This window comes from Sus scrofa, chromosome 13 (genome assembly GCF_054392235.1).
Source record: "Sus scrofa isolate SSC_HxYL_T2T_F1_AM1 chromosome 13, Sscrofa_HxYL_maternal_Yorkshire_Landrace_v2.0, whole genome shotgun sequence".
Classification (NCBI taxonomy): domain Eukaryota; kingdom Metazoa; phylum Chordata; class Mammalia; order Artiodactyla; family Suidae; genus Sus; species Sus scrofa.
In genome coordinates this window covers 166,136,007-166,160,229 of record NC_139395.1, presented here as the reverse complement: position 1 = coordinate 166,160,229, position 24,223 = coordinate 166,136,007, and the positions used below count along the sequence as shown (strand labels likewise).

At 43.7% G+C, this 24,223-nt stretch overlaps 1 protein-coding gene and 1 long non-coding RNA gene across 12 annotated transcripts in view; one reads left to right on the top strand and one right to left on the bottom strand.

The window, feature by feature from the left end:
* The window catches only part of CD47 (CD47 molecule), a 59,677-nt gene extending 55,993 nt beyond the window's left edge, over positions 1–3,684 (bottom strand). For 6 of the 10 annotated variants that reach the window (XR_014822458.1, XR_014822457.1, XR_014822456.1 and 3 more), the window contains exon 1: positions 2,997–3,160. Coding sequence is in view for 4 of the 10 variants with exons in the window: in XM_021068529.2 (XP_020924188.1) it covers positions 2,997–3,042 (46 nt within the window). In the remaining 6 variants the exon portion in view is untranslated. 10 annotated transcript variants of the gene reach the window in all.
* Positions 3,445–16,743, top strand: LOC106505814 (uncharacterized). 2 transcript variants are annotated; one of them, XR_014824913.1, is made up of 4 exons: positions 3,685–3,779; positions 5,719–5,850; positions 11,822–12,013; positions 12,323–16,743. It is a non-coding gene; the product is annotated as an uncharacterized LOC106505814 (long non-coding RNA). The 2 variants fall into 2 exon arrangements; XR_002337926.2 differs by lacking the exon at positions 5,719–5,850 and having other exon boundaries at positions 3,445–3,779.
* Positions 16,744–24,223: the final 7,480 nt, after the last annotated feature.

Genomic DNA, 24,223 nt, shown 5'->3' with positions numbered 1-24,223 from the left:
ATGTCAAAAACAAATTTCCTGGATGCTCCACATTTTTTCACTTTAGTACCATGATGAGTTTAGCAAAATTGATCCTACACTATCATTCCTGTTATTTTATCACAGAAGAAATATCAGCACTACTACACAAAGTGAAAGTTGCTTTATCACAACCCAAGAGTGCATTATATTAGGCTGAGGCACAAGATATAAAAATACAGAAATTTTAATCTTGTATAAAAAGCTATGACAGCAAAAGCCTAAAACATACTTAAAACAGTTTTATGTAAATTATGTCACTAAAAGAACATGAATGTTATGTATTAAACAATAATGTCTATACCAGCTAAACTTGAATTAACATTAAGGAATACAAACCCAGTTTCAATAATGTGAGTATTTTGGGTTTAGAACGCTTATCAATTTGAGGAAAACCACCTATTTTTCATCTTTAGAACCTGGCCTTTCAAATCTCCATTAACAACTCAATGGCAAAGATAAAACATCTGCCAAAATACAGATGACAGCATGAGCAAGTGTCCTAATGGTAGGCATTTAGTGTAATGCTTTAGCACACTGCCTCCAGACTGCTGGGCAGCCCCCGGAAATAAGTACTATTAAATAGGCATTTACTTCCCTAAAATGGCAAACTGTGGTTAAAAGTAATATATTCTTAAGGAGAAAAGAAAACATTTTTGTTCAAGCAAGCCAAAGTACTACTAGACTTAGACAAGAAAAATGTTTTTAATCATGTGTCCCCTTGCTTTTAAAAACTTACTTTGAACAAAGAAAAATCATTCAACTTCTGAAAAGACAGTTCATATCACTGTCATTATTTGAGTAATGTTTTATTTATCAGTTAGTGAATACCACTGAAACTGCTGATGTGCTTTCAAACAATGTATAATTGGACATATGGGGGGGAGGAAAGGAGAATAGTAATTCATTCTGCATCTTGTAAACCAATACAGGATGCTGTATTTTGCCAGTAATTAGAAGGAATGGGCATTTTAGATAACTTTCTTTACTATAAAAGTCAACTGAAACTGTAGTGGCTACCAGGAAATAGCTTTGATTACCAATCATTTATAAATGAAACTGAAAGTAAAATCAAACTTGAGTAGAAATAAACATACAAATCTATGACTTCCATATTCATTCTAGAATCTAATTTCAGTCTCTCAAACACTTTGGGTTTATAACTACCTGTGTTCTGAGACTGTTAACATCTCCTCATACATGTTCTTTTAACTACATATTAAACACACATGCACAAAAATCCATTATATCTTATGACAAACACTATCTCTTCCAGTTTTACATTCAACACTTAACAGAACTCAAGTGCATAAAGCCTCTATTTTTTTTTCAGGTTATTATTAACTAAGTACAATAAAATACTATAAATTCTGAATTCTATGACTCCACAGGGACTTGAGTATATTAATATTGTATGTAATGAATGCTAATTATACAGATCATACCTGTTACTAGAGGAGGCCTAACACTCTCTATCCCCAAAAGTGCCATTCTAGCAGTTCTTTCTAATCCACTTGAAAATAGGATCCCTGTTTTTAAAACTGTACATGATTTACACTTTTTATGCTCCAAACTGGCTTTGAGACCAATGGTCTGAATTGAAATATTTTATTATAAATTTATAATGAGTTTTGATATAAGGCTTTCTGATCGTACAACAGGTTTCTGAAAGCAGTATTATGTGAGCTATAATCATAGTAATGGACAACAAACTGTTAAGTACGATAACAGGAAACACTGCCTTACCTAATATCAACCCTTTAGATAATAGAGATTGATTATTAACAGCTCCGACATCCCAGGAGGTTTCAGAGAGTGGGAAAAGTGGTAAGCCTGGACTTAAGGGCATTTAGGAAATAACTTGAAGTCACAGCCTTTTTGAATGGCACAATGAGGCTAATATGCCGTTTAAAATCTAATTAATTCAGCATTCTAGAATCAAATGTAACGATACCTTGTTACTGTTAACTCTAATTCAAGAGGCTCTATAGATGTAAAGTATGACAGGCACTATAGAGCCACGAAAATTCGTATTCCTTCCTCAATTTTACAGACGAAGCACACGTTTTAAAAAGGCAAAAAGCGAAACGGATTCTAAAAGCTTGGGGGTGGGGGGCAAAAAGCCTTTGGAGTCGAAAGACACGAATCCCACCCTGCCGCAAATATAATTTTGACTAGGGGTTACTGTCTTCATACTTCAAGCGAAATCTAGATTACTTTTAAAAATGCTCCCCTAAATACAGTAAGAAAACTTGAACGTGCAATTTGGACTGTATTAAAGGGTTGAGGGGGCTTGGGGGTAGTGAGAAAAGAGTTTCCATCGAAGAAGCTTATTTCTAGGGTAAAAAAAAAAAAAAAAAAAGGCAGCCAAAAGATTATTCTGATTAAATGCTAGGTTGGAAAGGAAACTTAATTTGTCCTTTACGTCCCCGTAACTCCTGTATTCCTGTGGGAGGGCAAACCGGAGAAACCCCTTCTCAAAGACTTCGCCAAAATGCGCACTTTCATCGCAAAAGGCTCGGGCCCTCCCACTCTTCCTCCTTCAACCTCAAATGCGTTTAAAGCACTGAGAAGGAAGAGGGGTGAGAAAGAGGGGGGACCCTAACAGCTGCCAACGGTTGGCTCCGATTGCGCCCTTTCTCTCTACAGTTAATTTCTGCGCGAGGTGCTCTGTTTGAAGTCTTTCTCCATGTGTGCATCCAGAGGTGGAGAACGGGGGAAGATGAGCCCTGCTACCACCCAGGGGGAAGAGAAGAGGAGGGAAAGGAAGAAAGGAAGGGGGGCGCCGATTACCCGCGGGGCCCTCCCACGTCCACACCCGGGGCGGGCAGGGCCCGCGCATCCCGCTCCCTTGCCACCTTCTCCAGGGCGCCGCCAGGCCAGACAGGGTGCAGCCCACACACCCGCCCGGGCGCCGCGGGGCTGCCGCGGGGGCGGTTAGACACGAGCCGCAGAACCAAGAGCGAGTGACCACTCACCGCAGTACGCCGAGCCCAGCAGCACCACCACCACCAAGGGCCACATCTCCGCGTCCGCCGCGGGGCTGCCGCCGCCGCCTCAGGTGTCTGGAGCAGGCACCGCCGCCGTCACAGAGAGGACCCGCCGCCTCCTCCCGTCAAAGGCAGGACCCGGTGCCCGGGCTGCCTGGGCGCGCGCACGCGCGCTCCCGCCACTCCACGCCCGCTCCCCGGCTCGCGCGCGGCGCACGCGCACTCAGCTTCGCCCCCGCCCGGCTGCCGCGGCTGTTGACGCGGCGCCCTTCCGACTATCCGCTTCAAGTACTGGCTCCCGCCTGCTCCTCGCCAGTGGCGCGCGCAGGACGGCCGGGTCACGCCCCGTTTTCCCCGTACCGGTCCCCTATTGGAGGCTGAGCGTATATTCTCAGGCTCACGCGGGGATCTCATTGCGCCCGCATCCCTGTCCGTTGTTCCCTTTTTTCCTCTCGTAGCGCCCGCCCCCCGCCCCCTGGCGCCCTCCTTCCCCTCGTCCTGTCCTGCTTTCACTTCCACTCTCACACTTCAGGAACCCGCCCAGGTGCTGTTTACCCAGACTTAGGAGCCTCGGCCCCCGTAGGAGCCCCTGATCTCTCTTTACCGGGCGTCCGACGTCCTCCCGCGCGCTTCGACCTCGACGCCTATACGCCTCTCGCCTCTGCCCATTTCCCCTGAGCTCCAAGGCCTGCCACAGAAAGCACACACCGCCGGGGGACGGCTCTATGCTTCCCACGCGGGCGAGGGCGCCACTCCGAGGGCAGGATGACGGTGGGTGCCTGGCCGCCGGGAACTTCCAGTTGCTGCTCCTGGGCTCCAGCTCTCTCCTCGGTTCTGCCCCCGTCTGCTTTTGTTTTCCTGGCGGATCTTTGGTTCTGTTTTTGACTATCTTTTTTACTCTCTTTTTGGCCTTGTTTGGTAGTGTTTTCAACCTTTAAACAGGATTACTCAAGCTCCACCAGTGATGGTAAACACTTTGAGATGTAGTTAATGCCGAAACCCCAGGGGAAATCAAGCATGGTCTAAAATGTTAGCAGGTGTATCCAAGACGTTCTTTCCTGCAATGTCATGGAGCCGGGTTTGTGACCTCACCATGTGCACTCCTCTGCACTGTTTGCGTTTAGCTTGCTTGAAAAAATGGGTTCAAAGTGTGGCTCCAAGTCGCAATATGGACAAGGCCTTTGAGTATCTCACCGAATCAGACACAGCATTCTGAAGCAAAAGCCCTTTAACATTTATCCGAAATGATGAAAACTTGTCAAAAAGTCATGCTCTGGTGGCTGCTCTAATGGGGTGCATATCCTCCCTGCTCCCTTGGTTGTTTTTCTCTTATCTGCTAGGGGAAAAAAAGCAATATTCTATTCCTCCAAATCCTCTATCCATGGCGTCTCCTCCATTGCATCCTATAGTGATAAAATGCAGGAAATAAAATTACCACTCTGACCCTCTGTAAGAGTGTGTATATACTGTATGTATTATACAACTCTTCCTTGTAATTGTGTGTGTGTGTAAACATCTTCCCTACAGCATTATTCTTTAAAATCAGAGTATTTTAAGTATTCCCTTCTTTAAGACTTCCTGTTCAACTGAGCAAACAGAAGGGGTTTAATAAACGTGTTGATGTGACTTGAGGCAAGCGTTGCTCCAGTGAAATCTGATTGTTTTTTAATGATTAAAAAAAAAAAAAAAAAAAAACAATTGCCTGGCAGATATCTCACTAAAACAATGGTTAATAATTATGGTGGTAATGATTTGAATGGCAGCCTTGACACCCTGAGGCTACCAAAGGGACTGATGGATTCTCCTCCAACTGCTGCTTATATGGATACAAAAGAATCATCCATCAGACTTTGAGCATTCGGGACACTGTGTATCACAGAGCAGCTGGTTGGCTAAATAAGGCTGTCAGCTGTCCCTGAGATCAACCAACCCCCCTAAAGCTGAAGAGTGACTGGAAAGGACTGTCACCAACCTTCAGAGGTAGAGATCAGTGATGCTCTATTTTATACTGGGAGCTGCTGAGGTCTTGTGCCTAATGTAGCTTTCTGCAGAAAATGGAATAGGCTTAAAAATCGGGTAAAGGGGAAGCCACCTGGGTGACTACCTCTACCCTAGGGAATCTGGTTGGGATGTGTTTTGATGGTGAGGCAAGAGGAGGCCTATTCCAGAAGAGGCAATCCAAAGCAATCTGCTTCAGTTTGATGCTCTTCTTTCTGAGATAACCTTGGGCTCTTTTCTCTAGTATCTAACCACCTCATGTTTGTGTTTCCCTTTTAACATTTGTGAGGTTTTTTTTGTTTTGTTTTGTTTGTTTTTTGTTGTTAAGCTAATCTTATCTTCATGTGAGGGGTTTTCTTGCATGGAAGTTAAGGGAATAATGCATTTTAGAACGTTTTGAAGAGAGGTAATACACATTAAGTATATTACCTAAAGTATTCTTCCTAACAGCCTTGGAAGGGGTATTATGATCTTTACTTTAGCGATGAGGAAACAAAGGGAAAGAGAGATGATTAATTTATTGCCTATGGTTCTATGTGATACTTCTCTTCCAGTCTGTTTCTTTTGTGTCTAAATCCTTTGCCCTTTTTCTCCTTTTTCTTGTCACTGTATAACATTAAAGATAATATTATAGTTCCCCTTTACAGATGAATAAACTTACAACTCTAAAACCACTGTGACCCTTCACTCTTTATCATTGTTGCCTTTACAGATGAGGGAAGTGAAGCTTACTGGCAAACTCAGGGAGAGAATGGTGACTAGTCTGACTCCAAGGCCAAGGAAAATGTTCACAAGCTTACCTTCTCAGTTCATGGCCGGCTCCCCCATTCCTTTCCTTTCTATGGTAACAGTACTACTTTTATATTCTTTCCTCAAACTATATCTACATCCTACCACATAGTGCATATTGATGTGATATTGCCTAGGATTTTATATTGATACAGTTGTATCCTTATCCTGTATCCTTATTGATACAGTTGTGTCCTTAGGTAATTTTTCATTCAACTAGACTTTTTATTTTTTTGTTCCATGTTGGTGTTCCATGCTGTGCCATACATTGTTCCTGATATTCCTGAGAGTTAGCTCAGAACTGTACCTGCCTAACTGTGCAAGGTCTGTGCTTTGTGCAGGGCCAGATGCACCTGTCTATAGAAGCAGACCTGCATCAAAGGATCCAATGGTGGACCAAAGCCCAGGATTACCCTTATAGGTTAAGTGCCACTTCTCTGTTTTAGTCATGTCTGGGGCATATCAGTTACCTTACTATATTGAAAATACCTGTTTATGTGGCCGTGTTCCTATTCAATAGTGACTCCTTCCTAGACTGTAATCCCAATGAGGGGAGAGACCACATGAGTCCTGTTCACTGCTAGTCCCACTGCCTGGCTCATAGTACGTAACCAACAAATGGTGGTTAAAAAGATAAATGAACAAGTATTTTCTTTTCCTTTCTTTCTTTCTTTCTTTTTTTTTTTTTTTTTTTTTGTTTTTTTTTGTTTTTTTAGGGCCGTACCGGCATATGGAGGTTCCCAGGCTAGGGGTCTAATCAGAGCTGCAGCCACCAGCCTACACCACAACCACTGCGACACCAGATCTGAGCCTCATCTGAGATCTACACCACAGCTCATGGCAATGCCAGATCCTTAACCCACTGAGCAAGGCCAGGGATCAAGCCTGCAACCTCATGGTTCCTAGTCAGATTCATTTCTGCTGCACCACAACGGGAACTCCAAATGAGTATTTTCTTTGAGTATCTGGCAAAGTACCCTGCATAAAGAGGTTTTCCATGAACTGGAAACCTGTGAACTGAACTATTGAACTAACCCTGACACTTATCTGATATACCAGAGGTTTTTATTGTCACTAAGTTCCAATTTTTGGTCTATCAGGCATCAAGCTAGTTGTAGTACATAAAGAGTATTATCTCTCTTCTAGTGTCTCTGAATATTTTTGTAATGAAGATTCTTATATTTTTAAAGCTTCTGGCCAGCATGATCCTAGCTAACTTCTATGCCCTAGTCAGTCACCTTACACTTAAAATAATGGACTTTTCCGTGGTGGGACTAGTCTACTTTCAGGCTTCTGTGCTTCAGTCACACTGTTTGTTCTGCTTCATATGTCTTTCCCCATGTTTACTTTTCTTTTTTTTTTTTTTTTTTTTTTTTTGGTCTTTTTTAGGGCTGCATTCGTGGCATATGGAGGTTCCAGGCTAAGGGTCAGATTGGAGCTGTAGCCGCAGGCCCACGCCACCTCCACAGCAATGCAGGATATGAGCCACGTCTGTGACCTACTCCACAGTGCATTGACTGCAACACTGGATCCTTTACCCACTGAATGAGGCCAGGGATTGAACCTGCATCCTCATGCATGCTAGTCATATTTGTTTCTGCTGAGCCAGGATGAGAACTCCTCCCCCATGTTTTCTTCTTCCCTCTTCAACCCAAAGAATTCTAACTCATCCTTCAAGGCTAAGATCAAGTTTTACCTCCTCCAAGAAGCCTTTCTGAACCCTACTCTTCCTTTTTCCTATAACTCTCCACTACCTTACAAGTCTAATGACATCTTCCATTACACTTTGTTCATGCTACTAGTAAAATGTGTCAATATATATGTCTTTCTACATACCTGTCTTCTATCATGTTAGCTAGGAAAAAATGAAATGTTTCTGGGTGTATTTGTATCTCCAGTGTCTGGCACAGTGCCTGGATGATATCTAAGGGCTCTCTGTGTATATTCAACCAGTTAAGAGAGATCAGTGTGCTATGGAATATATGGAAACACTTTAGCCTAAGTTTGGGTTACAGACTTAGACTAGTTATTTAACAGGTTAACTAGTTGCTACCAGTTAACCTTGGACTAGTTACTTAACTTTTCTTAGCCCTGGTTTCCTCATTTTTTAAAGTTAGATGATAAAATGATTAAAAATACTAACAATTAACTCTTCGAATTTCCTAGAGAATTTAATAAGTGAACACTTTCACAGTTACGTAGAGCAAGTACTCAGTGAGCACACAATCACTATTAGTTCCTATCATTACACTCTTCTTATACTGAGATGGGTCTCCTAGAAATGATTTCAAAAATTATTTCAAAAGGATCACCAATTGCTGGTCTGAAAAAGTACTGTGGGTTTGCAAACCATCTTCAATTTTTTTTTTTTTTTTTTTGTCTTTTTTAGGGCTGCACTTGTGGCATATGGAGGTTCCCAGGCTAGTGGTCAAATTGGAGCTGGAGCTGCTGGCCTACACCACAGCTCATGGCAATGCCAGATCCTTAACCCACTGGGCAAAGTCAGGGATCGAACCTTCGTCCTCACAGATGCTAGTCATAATTCGTTTCCACTGAACCGTGATGGGAACTCCGAACTATCTCCAATTTTGATTCAAGCTAGAGACACAGGTCTGTGCCCAGTGGGTAGTCCTTAGTGCTATTGCTCTTCTGCATATGGCATTGGTGATTGAATGCTGAGGGACTCACACCTCTGTCACCTGGCTCAGGAACTAGTGTCCTGGGGTGTTATTTCAACTTGACCCAGTTATTAAAGCATAGGAACCCCAGTCATTAAATAAAGCCATGTAGCAGTGAGGGTTTGTGTTCTCTGGGCAAGGATGGGGTTTGGTTGTTTAGGTAGCTGGAAGATGTTGACGTGGGGTTAGGGACATAGCTTTGGCTATTTGGCTTAGGGAAACAGAAGGAGACCTCCAGCAGCAGGAAATGAACCTCTTCCTCTCCTGTTCTTCAATCAGGGGCAAAGATCTGAGAGAGAAACTACCTCCAGGTGGGAGGTAGTAGGTAGGCCTGAAGGTTTTCGGTAAGTAATGTCCTGTTAGAGAGATGACAGTCTGATCTGGTGTGAATTTCCTTGTGGATGTCAGATGTGCACAGACTTGTTTGGCCGTGGTCAGGGAGAAACACAGCTTGATGCCACTGCTGCTGCTGCTGGAGGCGACTCCTGCAGGGGGCCCAGACTCAGCACTAGAGAAAGGCAGCTTCTACATGAGGGTGGAAAATTGCCTCAGGCTTATTCTTTAACAGCATGTAATATTTGGGGTCTTGGGAAAGTCCCGTGTATCTTACCTCACTTGTCTCTTTGAGGTCAGATAACACACATGTAGTGTATCACACTATGTACCAAGACCTCACCACACTAGTGTGCTATTTCCTACTGCTACCAGAACATATAACTGCAAACTTAGGGCCTTAAGACAGCACCCATTTATTATCTCACAGTTTTGCAGGTCAGAAGTCCAGTAGGTTCGGCTGGTTTCTTTCCTTCTGGTATCACAAGGCCAAAATCGAGGTGTCGACTGGGCTCCTTTGCCTTCTGGAGGCTGGAGGGGAGAAGCCATTTCCAGAATCTTTCAGGTGGTTGGCAGAATTCAGTATCTATAGGACAGAAATACACATTTCCTTGCTGGCTGACACATAAGGGGTCTCCTTAGCATCTAGAGGCTCTTTTGGGTCACTGTGCACAGTTGCATGTAGTCTCAAAACATGTCAGTACTAGCAAGAGTACACAAAATCCTTTTGTTGTATTCCATCTGCCTCTCCTTCTTCTGCCACTTTTCTATGACTGACTCTTCTGCCTTCCTCGTCTACTTTTAAGTGCTCAAGTGATTAGACTGGGCCCCTCAGTAATCCAGGATAATCTCCCTATTTTAAGATCTGTAACCTTAATCACACCCGAAAAGTCTCTTTTGCTATGTCAAGTAACATATTCGCATATTCCCAGGGACTAGGGCTTGAAAACCTTTGGGAGGCATTATTCCTTTCATATTTATGTCCCTCAATCCTCATAACAGCCCAGTAAGGGAAGTGTTATGCATGTGAAGAAAGTGAGGTTCAGAGAGGTTTATATCACAAGTAATAGATGGTAGAGCTGGAGTTTGAACCTTGCTTCAGAGCTCACACCCCTTCCTCTGCTAGAGAGAAGGACTAGTGGGAGCAAAGCAATTGTATCACCTGTCATTCACCGCAGTTCCCACTATTGTTTCCCTAGTGCTGCTTCTCAACTTATTGAGGTCATCACCACTGTGTCCACCCAATTTCCGATTCTCCTCCTACCTCCCCACTATGGGTTCCACTGGACATCAGGAAAAAGCAGGTAGCACACTCCAATGAAGTGATCTAGAAGAGATCAATAAGGGGGCTATTAACAAGAATGTGGGTGGAGGTGAGAAACCAATAAGGAATGGTGAAATTTATCAGCTAACAATCACTGTTGCCTCCACGTCCCTTGGTCTGTCTGGAGGTGCAAGAGAAAGAAGTGTTTCCCAGAACAAGAAAGAAGGCATTGAAAAAGGGCTATTGGGCAGGAGCTTTTTTTTTTTTTTTTTTTTTTTGTCCTTTTTGTCTTTTTGCTATTTCTTGGGCCGCTCCCGCGGCATATGGAGGTTCCCAGGCTAGGGGTCCAATCGGAGCTGTAGCTGCCAGCCTACGCCAGAGCCACAGCAACGCTGGATCCAAGCTGTGCCTGCAACCTACACCACAGCTCACGGCAACGCCGGATCGTTAACCCACTGAGCAAGGGCGGGGACCGAACCCGCAACCTCTTGGTTCCTAGTTGGATTCGCCAACCACTGCGCCACACCGGGAACTCCCTTTTTTTGGGGGGGGGGTGGGCAGGAGCTTTGACCTTTGGTAGAAGAACACAGCCACTAGCAGCCTGGCTCGGAGGAAGGTGCCAAAGTGAGCAGTCAGATTTCACTCTCTTCCACCCTCTGAACTCCTCTGCTGAGAGCGATTCTCAGCCAGAAGCCAGAGGGGAAGGGGTCTGCTTAGGCAATTCTTGAAGTTCAGCTTTGCAAGCTCAGCAGAGAATGGAAGGGTAGAGGGTTGCTCCAAGGGGAGAATATTCAGCACAGATGGACTGTCCCTTCCCATCCCCTTGAAATTGGCTATGGCTGACTTTTCTGGTGCATTCATGTCTAGGTCTCCCCTGACAAATTACCATAAATGAGGAGACTTAAAACAAGAGAAATTTATTCTAGAAGTCTGAAGTCATGGTGTCAGCACAGCCATGCTCTCTCTGATGGCTCTGAAGAAGCATCTGTTCTTATCTCCTCTAAGCTTTTGGTAGATCCTAACAATCCTTGGAGTTTCTTGGTGTGAGCTGAAGCACTCTACTCTCTGCCTCTGTCTCCAGAGAGCCTTCTGCTCCCTCTGTTGTTCTTTCTTTGTATAAGGACACCAGTCATTAGACTTAGGGCCCATCCTGTATTTGGTATGGTATCATCTCCAGATCCTTTAACTAAATGCATCTGCCAAGACCCCATTTCCAAATAAATTCACATTCTTAGATTTCAGGAGTGGACACGAATTTGGAAGAGATACTAGTCAACCCACTAGAGACAGTAAAGTGTGCTAATTCTGGGCAAAAGTGTAAGACCTAGCATGGGATTTGCCACTCTATCTGTCCCTTCCCCGTTACAATCAGCTGTGCTCCAGACAGTGGCTGCTCCCTCTGCCTGGGTCCTGGAGTGAAGATGGAGCCCAGCAGAGCCCCAGCTGATCTACAAAGGGAATGTAACAAGAATAGAAATAAATGTGTCATTTCTCCTGAAGGGATAGCATCTGAAGTATTTAATGACCACAGTCCAGCCCTTCAGAGATATTTCCGGCAACTTATGCAGCTCTCCATTTCTTGCCTCACATACAAAACACCCTTGAAGACTGGTGTTAACCAAAACCACTTTGCCGGCTCACTGTCCCTCTTAGTCCCAACTCCACTGGCAACATTTTACTGCCTGTTGTTTCTCTTTGGGGCCAAGGTGTAGAAATAAATAGATTTTAAAGGCAGCCTTTTGTTTCCTTAGAGGGACAAGTTTTCCAGAAGAAAAAGAATGAATGCTAGAGCACATGGGTATCCTTTGAAATGAGCTGCAGAGGAGCTGTGTTCATTTCAGGCTCACAGTCTTGTCACCAGTTTCAGAAGAATTCTGCACCTGCAGCAGCCAGGAATATCTGCTGAGGAACCTTTGTTCTCCACCTAAACCAGGACTCTTCAGGTGTGTTCCTCCCTGCCCTATCATGGCCACAGTGCAAAATTATTCACGACACTGCCTCATGAAGTTTGCTTGTTGATGGTACATGAGTTCTCTGGGCACATCTGCCAATTTCCTTTTCTCTAATACTGGTCTAATTGCTATGGGTGTGGGCCAGGGACTGAAACTATCATCAGATGGGCTTTAAAAGTGAGGTGGATAAACGAGGATCAAACTGCCAGATGAGACAGATGTACGTATTTGGAATCATGAGAAAGGTTGCTTGATTCTATGTGCCTTTAACCTCACTTATCTGTCTGTCTTGAATTGCAGCCTGGACTGGAAGGCTCCCATGTACCAACTGCTCCTGCTGCTGCTGCAGCTGCAACTTCTACTCTCTCTCTCCCCAACCACAGGCCCCATGAACCCCAATAGTAGGAGGAAAAGGAAAAGTAATCAAAATGCTGTGCTTAAAGGGATGGTTCTCCAAGTGTGGTACCTGGATCAGCAGCATCCTCAGCCCCTGGAAACTTGCTGAAATGCACTCTTGGACCTTTCCCCAGAACCTCTGGAGTGGTGCCTAGCAATCTGTGTTTCAGGGAGTCTTCCAGGAGATTCTGGTGCACAGGAAAGTTTTGGGAGCCACCGGCTTAGGGTTTGATCTCAGAAGTCAGGTGGCCTCCCTAGGAGTTCATCCATCTTGGTAAAAATATCATCAACTCTTCTGTCCCCTTTTAATTGGTGGGGAAAGACCTGCCTGTAGTGCAGTGGAGAATCCTTGGGATCCTGGTTATCTCCTGGCCCTCTGGGCATTTTGTATTAACTGTAAGTCACAAGTACTAGCCTGTCTGTGGCAGCATCCAGGAAACAGAATCATGGCAGCTACACGAGAAGCCTCCCACATGCAGGGTTTCTCTGACGTCTCATGGTGAAGGACAACATATCTAACCTTGTTCTGAGCGAAATGGACATGTACTTCCAAGTGGCTTGAGAATCTCTTTAGTTCTATATTTAGTCAGTTTACAAGGAGTTTGAGATGGATTTTACTGTTTACCAAGGCCTTTCTTGTGTGTCCATCATAGTACTTAGGACTGGAAATCTGTGCTAATCTCTTGTGAGTTTCCACTTGCAGGATGCCACTTTGATAAAATGTAGAAATCTTCCAGATGGCTAGAGAACTGTGCTTCTTTTCTAGAGAATGAAGTAAAGGAAACTGGGGTAGCATCCCAGGAGGAATGACAGAGCAGTACCCACTTCACCAGATGACAAATTCAGAGGCACCTATGGGGCAGTGTGTAAAGTAGGGGAGTCTCTAATTCAAAAGAAAATGATGTGTTCATGTTCAACAGCTATGTGGGCTAGATCACCCAGAACCATTTCTGGCAAACGAAGGCAAAGGGCTGGTCTTAACCTGCTCTGTCCCTGAGAGGTTGTGCAAGGGGTTTGTCTGAGCGGTCCTTTCTCTGGAGACAGAGAAAGGGCTCTTGATGGACCAGTCAGTCAGATTTACTAACGGATACATTCCCCTTCTTCAGTTGTTCAGATGATTCCTTTAATTTTGTCTGGCAGTACCAGATTGCCCGAGAAAGTCCGCTGGTTTCCTTGCATAGCACAAGCTCTTGTGAACAGGAAGTTTACTCTTTGCCCCCTTTTATTTATTTATTTATTTATTTTGGTGAAGAGGTTGCATTTCTCAGTCTCTTCCTCCTCTCCACTCTCAGAACCCTCACTGCATTTTGGAGCATGGTCAGTGTGGCCCCAGAAAGCCACTGGAATGTGCTGGTGATTTGTGCTCCACAGTCACCCCCCTTTCCCCATCTCCTCTCTTTGGGGGGCTGAGCCTATGCCTATACAGCCTTGTTTTCCTCCCCGAGAAGTGGATTTATGCCAGTGGGACTGGAAGCTAGATGAAAAGCTATCAAAGCACCAAGGGAAGAATCAATAGTAATATATGGACGTGTGTACATGTATCACAAGTGACAGACTCATTTCCATGCAAGTTAAAAGATTCTTGGTGCCTCTCATTGATGCCTGCGTATCTGTGCACACACATGCTCTGATGGGGATACGCATGGCCTCACCTTGTAGAGGCTAAGTGGACAGCTGCCTGTGGGCTGTGATTTGATTTTGCTCTAGGGCCCTCTTCATGACCACCCCAGCTGGCCCAGGCCTTTTGCCTGCTGGGAATTCCCACATCACAGGCATCTTTGGATTCAGGCACTGAAAGTTGTTTAAATGCAAATTATTTTCTAGGTGGTAGAGACATTATTATTCATTAATATTTGGGCTTTAATGAGTTTATCAGCTTAGAAGAGAACAAGCCAGAGTCTTTTGGTAATAGAAGCCAGAGAGATAGGTTTTAATAACAATATGTGGAAAAGAGAGGTGTGAAATACTGTAGAAACTATTGCCATAGACTCAAGGAATAGCAGGAGGACACTAATTACATGGTAGGGAATGAGATAGAAAAAGAAAAGTGAGGAAGTGGGGAATAAGGTGGCTGCCTGAGTCCACAGGTCATTTCTGCCAGGAGCTCTTAGATTTTCTTTCCTGGGTAGGGGTGTTTGTAGAAAGCCTTGCTGGGACACTGGTACATTTCACATTTGCCATAGTATCACTATTTCCAAGGAGTATCTAGTTATTTAAAAATATGTATTGAACACCTAAGTTCATGCCTAGGCACTTGGGTGTATCTGGATGACAGACCAGACAGGACCCAGCCATTAAGGAGCTTGTATTTTAGTGAGGAGGTGGAGGAGACAACAGATACAATACGTAAGGCAAGTGTGGTACATTAACTGGTGAGAAAGGCTCTGGAGAAGAATAAAGTAATGAGAGCGGCTGATGGGGAGGGAGTGCCCTTTAAAATAAGGTGGTCAGAAAAGGATCACTGGAAGGTGACATTTGAATAAAAGTGAGTAAGGAGTAAGGAAGCCCCACAGATGTCCATCAAAGCTCATTTCCACTGGAGGAAACAGTAAATGCAGGTCCTGCAACAGGAGCCTGCCTGGTTAGAGCATGGAGTGGGAAAGGTAGAGGGGTCTGGGGGTGAGAGGATGGATGGTGTGGTCACATGAGAGTGAGCACAGGGGACAACAGTAGGGCATAAGGTCAGAAGATCACGGCGGGGTGGGGGCAGTTCACATAGGGCCTTATAAGACTTAACTTTTATTTTGAGTGAGAGTTTTGAAGGGCAGTAATATATCCCACCTTCAATTCAAGAGGCTATCTAGGTTCGCCTGTCCTGGGGTTGTCCAGAGATGGTAGATGTCCTTAGCAGATCATGAGATCTCTGTTGTGAATCCTTGATGGTGGATGCTGTTCTAGCACAAAGTGAACTAATGAGTGTGGCTGTGTTTCAATGAAACTTTATTTGCAAAACCAGGTGTCAGGCCAGATTTGGCCCACGCTGATCCTTGGGTTGTTGCAACAATCCACAAGAGAGAAGAAAATGGCTTGGACCAGGGTTTTAGCAGAGATGTTAGCAAAAAGCCCACAGGACTTACTGTCAGACTAGATGTGGGGTATGGGAAAAACCAAGGAGAGAAACCAAAGGTGATGCCAAAGTTTTGAGGTTCAGCAAAGAGAAATGGAATTCCTACTGAAATAAATAGAGAAAACTCAGTGGGGAGATTTGGTGTAGGATTGGGGGGAGGGGTATCAGGAGTCAGTTTGGGAAATGAAAATTTAAGAGGCCTTTACAAAAAGGATTGGCTCAGGTGTTCCCTAAGTCTCCTTCTAGCCCTGATATTCATTCTATGATTCCACACCTCTGAGAGAAGGAGCAGCTACCCTAGTGGCTTCTGCAGAGATTGTGTTCTTCTGGGAGACCTTCCACGCCGCATTACGCTGCCTTTCTCAAGTGCAATTAGTGATTATGTTAGCTAGAGATCAGTTGCAGGAAGGAAGAAACATTGAAAGGGAGACAACTGCCAGCTGAAACTAGCAGGGGGACTTGGAAGTGTGGCATAAGTGGTGTATGTGCCTGAGGAGGCTTTGAGGGCTGGAGGCAAATTCCTGTGTATCTTAGTTTCCTGGAGGTTATTCATAATGGAGGGTTGTCAGCCGACCAGGCTAAGAATGTTCAATTTGTTTTCAGAGAAAAAGCAAAGCATCTTCTTCGACTTCACCTCTGCTCTACTCTCAGAACAGCTATGCTTCGGACCCGCTCACCCTTTGCATACATACCCCAGATGACCTCTGGGGACCCACAGGACACAGACGGGGGTCTTTGCCATTCGATCCTCCAGGCCATTTCCTCCCTCTTCTCTCTCATCTCTCCTCCCTGGGAGATTTGTCTTCTGTCTGCCCAAATTCTTTCTACCCAAGAAGTGGCTCGGTGCCAGTGGGGTTGTTTGCTGTGTGGAGAGCTGGCAAACCACTTTGGGATTGAGCTGATAGTAATATATTTAAAATATGAGCATTTATCAGAGCAGCAGATGGAGGCAGCAGAGTGGAGCTCCCAGAACGGAGGGCAGGAAGTGTTTCATTCGAGTGTAAAGCGTGCACCATCTAGACTCAGCTGGCACCAGCTCGTGAAACCTGGGATGAGAAGGAGGAAAACAAAAAAGGCTACCTTTGTGCTAAGGTCTGGGAGGTCACAGCGTTCCCTGACCATAAGTCTCCCGAGTCTCAAAAACCGCATTCACTCCAGGAGGGAAGGAAAACCCTTCTCGTTTGCTTTTCTTAACACATTTCACTTCCCTAAAGCTTATAATTTTAATAAAAATTCCGAAGCTTGGAACAAATGGAAATATAGGCCATTTCATTTATATATGCCTGCATTAGTTCATTCGATGAACACTTATTCCCTGCCTGGATGTGCCAAGAGCTGTGACATACTGTGGTACAGGGAGCCAGGCAGATGTATATGTTGTCATGCTTAAGTATTACACCTGCCAGGAATATTTGCATTTTAATTTTTTATCACTATCCCCACAACCCACCCTAAAAGTACAAATATATTCAAGACCTATTCTATTTACTATCTGAACTAAAGGGGTATATATTTTAGCAGTAAATTTCCTCAGGGCCTAAGTATTGTACTCAATACGTTCGTGGGAAAAAAGCCCCCATGATGTTAATTTCAAATTGCCTATTTGAGAAGAGGGTTGTTTTTATCATGTCAGGGTAAAGTAGATATATTAGAAAACACTCAATTGTTATGGATGGCAATATCTCTAATCTACAGTCTCAGAGTTGTTCTTTTTATTTCATTTTGTGTTTTTTAAGTCATTTTTTTTAAGCGACTCCTGTTGAACATTTGTTCGGTTTCAGATTGTGTGATTTCCTGGGCAGATACAAAGGTGACTGAGGCATGTTCCTGCCCTACACACCTGCTCTCCTACACTCCAAGGGGCTGGGCCAGATTATATTCAGGGGGGCTACAGGGCCATAGAAGGAAAGAGCCTGGGCGCACCAGAGATGGAGAGCGGGACATGGGGAGAATGACTGAGGCCTCGAGGAAGCTCTAGAGTGGGTTAGGCCAATCAACAATCTCAGCAGGACAGGTATTGCCTTCTCCAGGAGTTTGAAAATCTTAGGGAGCATTGCTCTTGATCACTGATGGGAGGACAGCTCTGGTATGTACGTATGTATGTATGTATGTATGTATGTATTTGGCTTTTTAGGGCTGCACCCACAGATGGAGGTTCCCAGGCTAGTCATTGAATCAGAGCTACAGCTGCTGGCCTACACCACAGCCACAGCCACAGAAACACGGGATCCAAGCCATGTCTGCAATCTACACCACAGCTCACGACCTTAACCCACTGAGCAAGGCCAAGGATCGAACCCACAACCTCATGGTTCCTAGTCAGATTCTTTTCCACTGCACCATGAGGGGAACTCCTTTTTTTTTTTTGTCTTTTTGCTATTTCTTGGGCCGCTCCCAGGGCATATGGAGGTTCCCAGGCTAGGGGTCTAATCGGAGCTGTAGCCACTGGCCTACGCCAGAGCCACAGCAACGCAGGATCCGAGCCGCGTCTGCAACCTACATCACAGCTCACGGCAACGCTGGATCGTTAACCCACTGAGCAAGGGCAGGGACCGAACCCGTGACCTCATGGTTCCTAGTCGGATTCGTTAAGCACTGCGCCACGACGGGAACTCCTTTTTTTTTTTTTTTTTTTGAGCTGATATTTAGTGGAAGAAGCCCAGAGATGCTAGATGTCCTGCTATGCGCAGTCCTGTGTGACTGAAGACCCTGCATCCAACATGATGTCTAAGTGACACACACCAGATATTCATCTGGATGAAAATCTAGTTAAAAGGATCTGATCTTAAAACCCAAATCATGTCACTTAAACACAAAGTATGCTTTGCAAAGTTTTAATAAAAACTGCATTTCCAGGAATATGACTCCCTTGTGAGTCAAGGAAAGCTTGTGTTTTTGCTCTATTTGGAATTTTGCCAAGAGTCATTTGCCATCCTGAAAAGTCGCATCACTGACATCTCATTGCTGCTCATGGTATTTATGTCACGGATACAATACACCTGAACTGATTCATTTGTATCTATCAAACCCCAGTAATTCTAGGCAAACATTTCTTATGTCTTTGAGTATAGTCGTGCCAGCATTTACATACAGAAACACATATTTTATTCTGTATTGCTTGCCTATTTTCATATTACACTTAAAGTATTATATGGGATTTTTAAAAATTATGAGTGTGGATATGTTAGTCATGACTCTTGCTGCAAGATAGTAAGGTGCAGTTTACTTTTTTAATTTATAAAAAACGGGGGCCTTAGATCTTTTGGGTGAGAACCAGTGAGATGGGCAAAGTAGGTGGAAAGAACATTCTAGGCAGTACTCTACCATTTTAGTGTGAACAAGAATCACCTGAGGATTTCGTTAAAATGTGAATTCGGATTCAGTAATAAGCTCCTGGGTGATGCCAGTTATGCTGGTCCACCGACCATACTTCGAGTAGCAAAGTTCTAGCAAAGGAATTTCAGGTGGGAAAGTATGTAGTCTTGGAAGAGTTCTCCTGGGAAATGACCAGTAACTTGGTGTAATCAGAGCACAAGATGCAAAGGGTGCTGTGGTGGGAGATAAGGTTAAGGGGGAGGACAGGTCATAGCAGGGACATCCTTGGCCATGTTATTTTGACTTCATTTTGTAGACCACAGAGCACCCTAAAAGGATCTTAAGCAGAAATGTGTAGTGTTAGATCTCTGCCACCCTGTGGGAGGGCTCTGCTGGATGTAGGAAATCCAGTGAAAAGGCTTTGACAATTAAGTCCAGTGAGAACATAGAAATAATGATTGAACTGAGGAAGTCACTGCAGAAGTAAAAAGAACGTGGGCTTGATGTTTTGGAGTTAGATTTACAGGAACCCGGCGAGCGAGTGTGGGTGGTAAAGGAAGGATCAAGAATGACTTGCAAGTTCCCAGCATGAGCTCTGGGTTTATGATGCCGTTATTGACCAACACCGGGAGCAGAGAAGGACATACAAGCTTGGGGGCAATTTTTAGGGAAATTGACTTTCCGATAAATGAATTTCAAGTATTTACTAAAAAAGAAAAAGAAACATATCCAGTGGACTTTGACATGAGAACGTTTTTTGAGTATATTGTAGAGAAAAAAGAACCCTGCTACACTATTGGTAGGAATGTGAATTTTTGCAGCCACTATGGAAATTAATTTGGAAGTGTTGCTAAAAATTAAAAATAACATACTATGCAATCTAGTAATCCCACTTCTGGGTATATCCTCAAAAGGAATTAAGATAAGGCTCTTGGATATCTGCACCCCATGTTCATTGCAGCATTACTCACAATCACCAAGGCGTGGGTACAACCTAAATGTCCATTGACTGATGAATAAAGAAAATGTGGCATATACATACAATGGAAATTTTCAGCTTTAAAAAAGAAGGGAATTCTGCCATTTTTGACAATATGGATAAACCAGGAGGATATTATGCTAAGTGAAATAAGGCAGACACAGAAGGGCAAATAATACATGATACCATATATATGAAGCATCTAAAATAGTCTAACTCATAGAAGCAGAGAGTGGAATGGTGGTTGCTGGGGTGGGGAGGAAGGCAGAAATGGGGAGCTTTCAGTCTAAGGGTACAAAGTTTCAGTTATACAAGATAAATAAGTCCTAGAGATCTACTGCCCAGCAAAGTGCATATAGCTCATGCTACTGCACTTTTTTTTTTTTATGGCTGCACCAGCAGCATATGGAAGTTCCTGGGCCAGGGACTGCATCCGAGCCACAGTTGTGACCTATGCAATGCCGGATCCTTTAACCCACTGCACTGTTGGGGATTATAGCAGCATCTCCTCAGTGACCACTGAGCCAGCCACTGAGCTGGTTTTCTTTTCTTTTTTTTTTTTTTTTTCTTTTTTTTCCTTTTTTTGGTTGCTTCCATCGCATGTGGAAGCTCCCCAGCCAGGGATCAAACCCCATGTCACAGAAGTGACTCAAGCCACTGTGACAACACCAGATCCTTAACCTGCTGTACCACATAGGAACTCCCTACTGTATTGTGTACTTAAAAACTTGCTAAGTTGGTAGCTGTTACATGTTAGCACACACAAAAAAATACTTACAAATAATAACTAAGAAGGCAGGAGGAAACTTTTAGAGGTGATGGATATATTAATGGCGTAGATTGTGGTGATGGTTTCATGGAGATACACATATCTCCAACTCATAAAATGGTATACACAAATTATGTACAGTTCTTTGTATGTCAACAGTATCTCATCAAAGTGGGGGTTTTTTGGTCTTTTTTTTTTTTTTTTTTAGGGCCACATCCATGGCATATGGAGGTTCCCAGGCCAGGGGTCTAATCAGAGCTGTTGCTGCCGGCCTACACCAGAGCCACAGCAACACCAGAGCCACAGCAACGCCAGATCTGAGCCGCGTCTGCGACCTACACCACAGCTCATGGCAATGCCGGATCTCCGACCCACTGAGCGAGGCCAGGGATCGAACCTGCAACTTCATGGTTCCTAGTCAGATTCGTCTCCGCTGCGCCACAACGGGAGCTCCTAAATTGGTTTTTCTAAAAGTGTCTCTCACTCTTAGGCATGACTCACACAGCTGTGTTCGTCTACCATACTCTATTGAATTTTGGAGGATGTGGCAGAGGAATGTGAACAGTTCTAGAAACTCCATGTTGTCCAGGCCAAGTATTAGGGTGAGACAAAAAGGGTGAAAAGTGGATGAAGTATTACAGTCATCTGGTAGGTGTCAGAGAGAAGACATAGGTGGAGTGAATTTCCTGCTTCCCAGGGTCAATCTCTGTCTTTTTATCTCTCTCTGTCTCTCTTTCTCTCTCAACACACACACACACACACACACACACACACACACAGAGTTCTGTCTTTGTGCTGCCCCCGGTTTACAGACATTGGCATGGCAGTGAATTCGAGGTGATTCTGTGGGGTCATGGGCCTGACGCCCCACTTCCTGCATTGAACTGTATCAAACTCCACAAACACCATGAGCAGCTAATCTTCTTTGACTGCTAGGGGCTGGTCCTTGCCTGTAATCTTAAATTGCTTTATCTTATTTGATTTTCACAATAACTCCAGGAAGAAACTTTATAACTGAGGAAACGGAAGCTTATAGAGCTCAGGTAATTTGCCTAAGGTCACACAGAGAGAAGAAATGACAAATCTAGCCTCTACCCTGTTTCTTTTCTTACTTACGCTACAAGGTTTCATTTCCTTTAACCTCTTGCTGTCACACTAAAAGTGTGACACTCACCCTCTAACACTCCATGCGGCTTCACACCTCTGCACCAACTGAGTCCATGTGCTGAGAAACCTCCTCTCAGATATCTGCTGTCAAAGGCCTACCCAGGGGTCCTGGATCTGCAGAGACTCTTCTGAGCTGCCTGCCTTGATGTCCTGTACACGTTCCCCTCTTGCAAGTATCAGGCTGCACATTAATGATGCGTTTACACACTCCTAGCTCTCTCCTGGCTGTGGGCTCCTGAGGCAGAGCCAGACTTAGTACACCTCCTTCACTGTGTTTGGTAGACATTCCTGTCCAGGAAAGCCTTTTGAACTAAACATTAGTGAGTTCTCAGTAAATGTCACTAGACATAATAGTGCCTGGGAAGAACAAACCAGTGTCTAAAGAATGTAGACACTAGCAATGGGGGTGGGGGTGGGGAAAGGTGGTTTGGAAAATCACAATCTTTGACTTAATTATTTATGTATAAAACTTTCCACAAAAAGTGGATTTCGTAATGAATGACTTCTTCTCCTATAATCCCTTACCATTAATATTAGGCTTAAATATTTAAGTTTAGCTTATTGGGAGTCAATATTTAATTTAAAAATGTAATTCTTATTAGGGTTTTAATAAATAATAACATGTAATAACTACCAATGATATTTTCACATATAAAAACACTTGATTTTTAACATAATTAATTTTGAAATAAAATGTAATTGAAAAATTACTCTCCAAGAAACTCTACACTTTGACCAAGTTTTTGGTCTAATCTATCCTTTATTCTTTTTGCATTGCTTACAGTTCACAGCTTTCTCTCTCTCGCTTTTCCTATTGTTTCTTCAGTAAGATCTGTGTGAAAGAAGATGGACTTTCTTCAGGCCTATTAATAAAGTGGAGGAGATTAACACTGATGTAAGAAAAACAAAAAAATAGTTATTTTTAATCCACAGGAAGGCATAAAAATGTCTACAAACAAGCATTGTGGGGTTTGAACATTAAATTCTAGTTTTCTGTAGCTTGTAGTTAATTTTATTATAAATTAACAGGTATTTAAAAGGTCTATAATGCTGTCTGTCCTGGATTTTGTGATTTAGAAGAGGTTCTGGGGTTTTGAGATGGGCGTGCGCGCACGCGCGCTCGCGCGCGCGCGCACACACACACACACACACACACACAGACTCACACGTACACATGCCCACATTAATATCTCCCCCAAAACATTTATTAGAATCAATGGCCATTCAGATAACCTCAAGTAAAGTAAGTTTATCATAAGACCATGTTTCTCAAACTGAGGTAGCCACACCTCTGAGGAATTATATGAGTTACTGACCTGCAGTTATAGGAAGCAACTGGAAAAAAAAAAGTGTGGCATATCTCCCTAAGTTGTTAATTTAAATTAATGGATTAAGCATTATTTTAATATAACCGCCAGTAGAGATCTCTTAGGGAGGAGAATGCAAATTTCTCATGAAATTTTAAAGATAAAAATAGCAAGAGACTGCAAAGAAATGTTGAACTTGTGATAAGCTGCTTGGGCTCTGTCCCAGACTGCTAGTGGTACACAGACTTTTCTTTCCTTTGGTTAAGTGGAAAAGTCAGAGAAGTATAGTATAGGATTCACATAGAAATAGGGACAATAGGTGCTCACTTGTGGAGCAGGGGGTTAAGGATCTGGCTTTGTCACTGCAATGGCTCAGGTTGCTGCTGGGGCATGGGTCGGATCCCTGGCCTGAAAACTTCTATATGCAAATTGGATGCAGCCAAAAAAATAAACAAAATAAAATAAAAAAGGAAAATATTGTTTAAAAAATAAATAGTAACAATAGCAAGATCTGTCCAGTTAAAGACTCAAATGTTGCTCAAAGACAAGTTATCAAAAAAACAAACCAAACGAAACCAAAACCAAAAAAACAACAGGCTGGCTCTAGCAAATAAATTGTCTTGACATCACCTCAGCAGTTGAATGCTTCATCCTCTGCCCTTAAGATAAGTCTGGCCAGGGTCTGTGTGTCTGCTTCAACAGTTCTTACCTCCAACAGCCAACCACCCTCTCCACTCCTTTATATATCTCTTGGTTTCTTCTTTCTTATAGCTTTTGCCTTCTAATAATTTCAGTATATCCAGTGGTCTTTCAAATCCTTTACAGCCTACTTTGTTTCTGGTTATCTTTTCTTCTGCTCCATCTTTCAAATGTCCAAACCAATTTGTGTATTATGTGTAAAACTCTCCAAAAGAGGCGGTCTAATTCCCTCAGTTAATCACCATTCCCCTATTTGGACATAGACTTTGGGCCAAGCTGCCTCACAGAGCACCAGCCAGCCTACATGTTGTTTGCCCTCAAGTCCAGTTCCCATTTCTGGGGAGGCTGGCTATTGTCGTGTCGGGAGATTAACACAGTTTAAGGATTAAAATTTCATCCCACTGAAGGATTCAGCAGGGTCAGGTTTCCTCTGCAGGAATCTGTGGGAATGTGTCACAGGGGTTCTGTCTCTCGCTTTTCCAAAACAGCCCCTCTAAAAGAC